The sequence below is a fragment of the Cydia fagiglandana genome, chromosome 15, assembly GCF_963556715.1.
Source record: "Cydia fagiglandana chromosome 15, ilCydFagi1.1, whole genome shotgun sequence".
Classification (NCBI taxonomy): domain Eukaryota; kingdom Metazoa; phylum Arthropoda; class Insecta; order Lepidoptera; family Tortricidae; genus Cydia; species Cydia fagiglandana.
The window spans coordinates 17,161,341-17,169,266 of record NC_085946.1 but is presented as its reverse complement, the minus strand read 5'-3'; the positions used below and the strand labels follow the sequence as shown (position 1 = coordinate 17,169,266).

Genomic DNA, 7,926 nt, shown 5'->3' with positions numbered 1-7,926 from the left:
CTACAGTTACCCTACGTTAGGTAAGTGGTTGTGTAATACGACGTTGGGCCTTTGCTGATAAATATTACAATTACACTACGGTAGGCATTGGTTGTATCCACATGAAGGCCCTAGGTCGAACTTAAATGTAGGTAGTTTGTGACGAAATGACTGATTTATGTTATGAATTATACTTACAGGTAATTGAATATGTAAATAAATAATTTATTTGTCAGAAAAAATCTTTTAATTAGCCCCCTTTAATGCCAGAAACGATGTTCTTATAATCCAAAGGAAAGGAAGGAAGGAAGGAAGGAAGGAAGGAAAGAAAGATGGTGTTATATTCATGAGAAGTACCTATGACATTAGAAAAATGTCTACTAGAGATAGAGACGTAAGTACCTACTTAGGGTCGACTTAGGGTACCGAAAAAAAGTCGGTTCGGGCTATAGGGTTCTGTATCGTATTAACCGCAATCAACTCCTTAAATGATAGCCTGATAACTTGAAAAATAAGTGCGCATTGTTTGGTTAGGTTATTTAATTAGTACTGTGGTATTATCAACCAGAGTAGGTACAGTATTTAGCTTTCGTGATTTTTTAAAGTAGGTATGTGATGTGACAAATGTCATAGGTATAGGTACCTATTATTAAGGTTATAGGAAGAGGGAACACTTGATGATTGTAATTTTGCATCCTCTAAGCGCTAAGGACGTTTAGTTTAATAGTTATAGCAGGTCATAGCACAGAAGAAACAATAGTACTACCGTACAGAAAGGACACTTCCTACAAACCCGAAGTTTGACAGCGATTCAGGGTCGAATCGTGCTATCCCTTTCTAATATATAACACTTTCCCTTTCGGCTATTTAGGGTTGTCAAATTTCAAGTGATTATCTTATCTGTGGTCGTGCACACACAAGGAAGTCAAGTGGTGCCAACCCTAATAATTGCTCGGAGCAATGCCGAGCCGAACGCAGCCGAGTTCGACCGAAGTCAGGAGTGTCTCCCCACTGGTCATAGTAATAAGTGATAGACGTTTACTATCGGCATAGACTAGGAATCCTCCCGTTCTTCGCCTGTTCGATCATCATCATCATCATATATTAGTTAAAGCTAGACAAGGGTTAAATGCAAATAACTCGACGAGAACTACCTTGGCCGTCCTCGTCCATCGGTACCCCGTAATCCAATCGCTAGTCTAGTAAAATAGGCTAATGTCACCGTACATTTCAGCACCAAATAAATTGTGACCTTTTCCATTAGCGACATCCTAATTAGCGTATCGGTTAATGTACATTTCTGTGCACCAGTTAGCCGGTGGTGGTTGTGTCGCGATGGAGAGGTTTGGAGAGTATGTGAAGAAGAGTGTGCTTAATTTTAAGTTGCAGCAATGCTGCTGGGTGGCCAGTGTGAGGACCGGTGCGCTGACGCTTGCTTGTTTAAATATTATTTTGGGGGTGAGTTGAGTGTCTACCTAATTCTACTTAGGGCCAATTGCACCAACACTTAACGGCCTGATCAACATCTCAACAGAGTACTATGAAAAATCCCATACAATAAAATTTTGAAACAGTTTGGTGCAACCGACCCTTAATGTGCTGTTCCCATACAACCATTTCCAGTCGCCGTTACGACGCGGTGTAGACACATCTTGTGTCGACACCGTCTGTTTCGGTCACAATTCCAGTCGCAGAGTCGTCGCCGTGTCGACACAGTTACCAGAAATGGGGAAGGGTCGACACATGACACAAAGTGACATAAAGTGTGGTCGCCGTGTGCACACATTGTTACTAGTTTGCGACTACTTTATGCCAAAATCATTCGTTCATTCGTTCATTTTGTTCCTGTCAAATGGAAGCTGTCAGATGGAAAAATAGTTAAATAAAAATAAGTGACATTAATACGCCATCTCTAAAACGGATTACAAGACGTAATTATATATTGTTTGCATTTATATTACAATAGGACTTAAATTATTATGGGGAATTAAACTGCTCGAGTGATTTGATAAACTAAGTGTAATATAATCAACGCGCCACCACATTGTTTTAGTTTAGCCGGAAATGAAATTGTTTACTTCTCAGTGCTTGTGTTCATAAATATATTATTTGATGCATTTTTAGTACTTCGATGCGTATACTATACTTAGATAACAGAAATAACGCTTTACATACTACGAAACTTGTTAATTATGATGTATAAATATGGTTTAAGGCTGAGAAATATTGCAGTCACAAAGTAGTCGCAAATGTTTCGACTTTGTGTCGACTCTGTGTAGACACATAACACGCGCTGTCAAAAGTAATAACAAAGTTACTCGATTTGCAAAATGGCTCCTTGTGTTCATTTGTTTTCAGATATTCTCAAAGTGTAAAAATGACGTGGTCAGAGATGGGACTTAATAGATTAACTGTTTATTCGACTAAGGCCCACTTGCACCGTCCCACTAACCCTGGGTTAAGCGGTTAAACCGTTAACCCAGTATCAAATTGTACTGGTAACCATGGTAACTCCAGGTTTAACCAGTTAACCCCGGGTTAGTGGAATGGTGCAAGTGGCGCTAATTAATGGAATAAAAAAAGTTAATCCTCAAATTTTAATCACGATTAGGTTAGTCGACCTAACATAGATTGAATTTGAATGAATCTGAACATTAATCGAATAAATTATCGATTAAATCTCGGTTGGAAGTTGACAGGGGGCCATTTTTGTACGTAAAAATAATAGAAATGTCTTGCATGCAGATGGTAGCCAAACACTTTGTCATAAAAGTCGAGATGGGTGTCGATTTATAGGTTTTAGGGAGTGCCGATTTCGAAAATGATGACCATTTTGGATTCCAAAATGGTGGCCATGCACTATGTCATAAAAGTCGTCATGGGTGTCGTTTTATAGGTTTTAGGGGGCGCAGATTTCGAAAACGATGACCATTTTGGATTCCAAGATGGCGGCCATGCACTATGTCATAAAAGTCGTCATGGGTGTCGTTTTATAGGTTTTAGGGGGCGCAGATTTCGAAAACGATGACCATTTTGGATTCCAAGATGGCGGCCATGCACTATGTCATAAAAATCGTCATGGATGTCGTTTTATAGGTTTTAGGGGGCCCCGCTTTCGAAAATGATGACCATTTTGGAATCCAGAATGGCGGCCATGCACTATATCATGAAAGTCATCATGGGTGTCGTTTTATAGGTTTTGGGGGGCGCAGATTTCGAAAACGATAACCATTTTCGATTCCAAAATGGCGGCCATGCACTATGTCATAAAAGTCGTCATGGATATCGTTTTATAGGTTTTAGGGGCCCCCGATTTAGAAAATGATGACCATTTTGAAATCTGAAATGGCGGCCATGCACTGTCATAAAAGTTGTCATGGCTATCGTTTTATAGGTTTTGGGGGGCGCAGATTTAGTAAATGATGACCATTTTGGATTCCAAAATGGTGGCCATGCACTATGTCATAAAAGTCGTCATGGGTGTCGTTTTATAGGTTTTTGAGGGGGCGCAGATTTAGAAAACAATGACCATTTTGGATTCCAAGATGGCGGCCATGCACTATGTCATAAAAGTCGTCATGGATGTCGTTTTATAGGTTTTAGGGGACGCAGATTTCGAAAATGATGGCCATTTTGGAATCCAAAATGGCGGCCATGCACTATGTCATAAAAGTTGTCATGGGTGTCGTTTTATAGGTTTTAGGGGGCCCTGATTTCGAAAATGATGACCATTTTGGAATCCAAAATGGCGGCCATGCACTATGTTAAAAGTCGACATGGATGTCGTTTTGTTGGTCATGGTCATCATTTTCGAAATCTGCTCTTCCTAACACCTATAAATCAACATCTATGACGGCTTATATGACAAAGTGCACGGCAGACATCTTGGAATCCAAAATGGTCATCATTTTCGAATTCTGCACTCCCTAAAACCTATAAAACGATATCCATGACGACGCAAGTTATCTTTATTTTCAGATCTAACAAATTGCTACAGAATACAAAGGACAAAAAAAGAAGCGAGGAGGTAATGAAACAAGCAAAAATACAGATGATTCCTCGACGCAATGGGATGCTTCTTAAATTGTGTCCAGATTTTTTGTCATAAAAGTTTTTATTTTTCACATATTACTCTCACAAGTTCCGTGACATTTCGACCTTGTAATTTTTTAAGTAAATGTTTTTGTTTATCTGTGAGGATCTCACTAGAATAATATAATCAAGGTATGTTTATATTTGATGATTGAAATAGTAACGCAAAAAAAAATATATCTGTGTCTTATATTCCTGCCGAAGACTTTTATTTTTCCTTTTCCTTCTACACAAGTTTGGTCAAGTAATAAGAATTTAGGGCTCTCAATTTTATTTTGACTTCTACAACATTAAAGCTACGAGGCCATGTTTGGTATCGTTTTCGTATAAATTCGCAGTACCAAATTTAGTTATGGTATCACATTGACACCATTCCAAAGTAAAAACATATACTTTCTTAAAAGAAACATATTCTTTCTTTAAAAACTCCTCTTCACGCTTAAACTGCTGAACAGTTTTAATTTAAATTTAGTACACATATATATTGAGTCCCGAGACAGGACATAATAAGTTATCTCAAAAATCATCCTTTAAAGGTGTGAAATGAGGTGTAGGGGGGAATTCAGAATTGACTTCTTGAAGTTAATACTGTTTAAGTTTAGGTTTGAAGTCATGTTTTTTTTATCATTTTTAACTAAATCAAAGATGTAGACCATCCCAAATTTAATATAAATCAGTTCAGCGGTTATTGATTTCCCGTACAAATTTCCACGCCACTTTTCACACCTTCAAAAGATGATTTTGGTTATAAGATCTATCCTATGTCCTGTTCCGGGACGCAAACTATTTCTATACCAAATTTCTACGAAATCGATTCAGCGGTTAAGCGTCAAGAGGAGTTTAAAATAAACCGGCCAAGTGCGAGTCGGACTCGCGTATTAAGGGTTCCGTACATTAAGTCCGACTCGCGCTTGACTGCACATTTCTAATAGGTTTTCCTGTCATCTATAGGTAAAGAACTATTTTGTGTATTCAGACAGACAGACATACAGACGCACGAGTGATCCTATAAGGATTCCGTTTTTTGCTTTTGAGGTACGGAACCCTAAAAAGATATTTTTTTATTTTGTGGAATGGTGTCAATGTGATACCTTAAATGGATTCAGCAACCCAGATTTATACGAAAACGATACCATACACGGCCTTGCACCTTCACTGATGTAGATATATCAAGATAAAATTGAGAGCCCTAAATAAACTTTCAAGAGCGGATATCTCAAAAACTATTCAACATATCGAAAAAATTGACGGAATAAACTTGTAACAAATTAAATTAACTTGCATTTTGTATAAGTGGCCATGTCGCTAAGATGCATAGTTTCCGAGATATAATCGAAAAACCGGAAAATGGGACCTTCAAAGCCCCCTCTCTTCCCCCGCTCAAGGGCTACGGCCGGGGACTTTTGATATGTTCACCTCCTAACTTGTCCAAACCAAGTTACAGAGTCAAAAATTGTGTTCCGAGCATTTCCCTCTACAACTTTTTGGAGCATTCGTTGGCTGACCTAAGTAGCTTATTGCATTTCTTTAAAAACTTTTCTGTAAAAGGTTGACGGGTGTTGGGTGTTTATATGGTTTTGGTCGATTATTATCATTTGCATCGCCCATGATGACTTACTAGAATTACTTACGAGCACACGAGACACTAATAGTAGTTTGACAAACCTTGGTTTTCAAGAGGTATTTTATATTGACATTTGCTGTCACAAATTTGCTGTCAGATTTAGTCGCAAACCGCACGCAAAGTGCACACAAATGTGTCGACACCTTGTTACGGAAAAGTGTACACACGGCGACGACACTTTGTTTCGAAACAATTCTAGACACATTGTGTGGACTCTGTTACGACACATCTGACATTTAGTTACCACTTTGATGATTCTGCGACTGGAATGGTTATATGGGTTGCCTGCTGTAAAAAATTAAGAATATATTTGCTGTTGAACAAGGGTCATCATCTTACCAAATAAAGCCGTGATTAGAAAGTGTATAATAATATAGATATGCAGTAGGTATAGTTAGTAGTAAGATGATAGAAAACCACGGTCTTTGCAATTAATATTTTTGAACTGACGTTCAGACCCCCGACCGTTCGACCCCCTTGCCATCTTAGATATATAAAACCAGTTATTTTTTTATGTTTACTAAGGCTTTGCAATCCTTTAGGGCTTCGCCCCCAGGGGATCGCCACTCACAAGTAGAAAAACACAGATCTGTAGTGTTAGGTGTACAACCATCTCTCATTCATCCGTCCATATTATAGTGAAAAATTTCAGCATAAACAAACGGCGATGGAACTGACGTGTACCTGATCTTGTCTTTCAGTTAACCGTACTCGTAGAAATATCGAAAGGTGAAGAAGCAAGCTTCACTCCGCTGCTACTCCAGGCTTTAAGCGAAACTACTGACAAGGAAGAGGAAGGGCCAGACTTCATACCATCTTGCATCATCGCATACGCTATGGAAATCGCTTCCAACGCGCTGGTGATATGTGCTATGTGGCGGGTATGATGAATTTATATTTCATTCCTAGCTGTATTTTTGAAACAATAATATACTGTTCTTTATCATTTGGGATCAAAAAAACAAGTTTAGTTGCTATTAAAAAATCGTTTACAGTACATATATGGTCCTATTTTCCCGCACTAGTGCGTAAAATAACACTTTTCGTGCGATGTCAAAAGTTTAAAGGGCCATATGTACTGTAAAACGTTGTACGATACACGTGCGAATAGGTAATTCGCAACTCGTGTCGATTTAAAACACTCCCTTCGGTCGTGTTTTAATTTATCGCCACTCGTTTCGAATTTCCTCTTTTTCGCACTTGTATCGTAAATAACTATTATAAACGTATTGTAAACTGTGTGAGGTGTGCAATAAAGAGTATTGTATTGTATCTTTAGGATGCAGCGCTTTTGCTGATAACTTAATCTTCATATAGTTATTGTATAACATCATATAACATATATTTATCTATGTTGCTAATGTACCGTTTATTGATTTCAGAATGATATAGTGCTCCTCCGAGCGTATTTGTACTACGCCTTGGGGGTCCTCACGTTGGCTATCATGATATACTCCGTGGTCATTGGAGCCCTGGAGGTCATACCGGAGCTACTCATTGTAGCTAGTGTTGGTAAGTCTAGATCTGGTTTGGTCTTTCTGTCATTATACGAGTTCAATGCTAGGGAAAAGCCGTCCTAAAATAATGTAACTTTAAAAAGGATACTACGTAATACCAAGGTTCCTGTTGGGTTCCTGGTCAGTGGAGTGATTAATACGAATGTCATTGACACAATTTTAATCGTTTTATAACAATAATGAATTCAGTGGCATTGCCGTAGAAAATCTAAAAATAACTCTATTTAAAATACTCTCATTGTATTCCAGGAACTCAACTCTACCAGATAATGTTAGTACGAAGCGCAATGGTGGAAATAAAAAATGCCTTAATAAAGAACGGCTACACTGTCAACTTGAAACCAAATGACAAACCAAGCCCTGGATCTAACGAGAAATATACCGTTTCTATCGAGTCAGAAAAACCTAAATTACCACCGAAACCAGTAACTAAAGGGGATATATCCAAGCCGGTAATAAAGGAAGTAGGCGATAAGGAAGTAACGGCTAAGGAAGCTTCGGTTACCGTGCACTCGCCAGCGAAGCAGGCGTTTCTTCTCGAAGCGACGGAAGAAGCGAAGGAGAGAGTGCCTTCGCGTGTCCTTGTGAAGGAGAAAGCGAAGATAGATAGAGCGAAGCCTGAGAGAATTGAGTTTACGAAGAAATTGTGAGATGTTTTTAATAAGTTTATTTTAAATTAAATATGATAATTAATGTAATTTTATAAACTCGACT

At 38.4% G+C, this 7,926-nt stretch overlaps 1 protein-coding gene across 1 annotated transcript; it reads left to right on the top strand.

The window, feature by feature from the left end:
• Positions 1-1,150: 1,150 nt before the first annotated feature.
• Positions 1,151-7,926, top strand: LOC134671131 (uncharacterized). Its single transcript, XM_063528902.1, has 4 exons — positions 1,151-1,437; positions 6,397-6,576; positions 7,078-7,207; positions 7,462-7,926. The coding sequence occupies exons 1-4, from the start codon at positions 1,270-1,272 to the stop codon at positions 7,860-7,862; spliced, it is 879 nt and encodes a 292-aa protein (XP_063384972.1). The 5' UTR covers positions 1,151-1,269; the 3' UTR covers positions 7,863-7,926.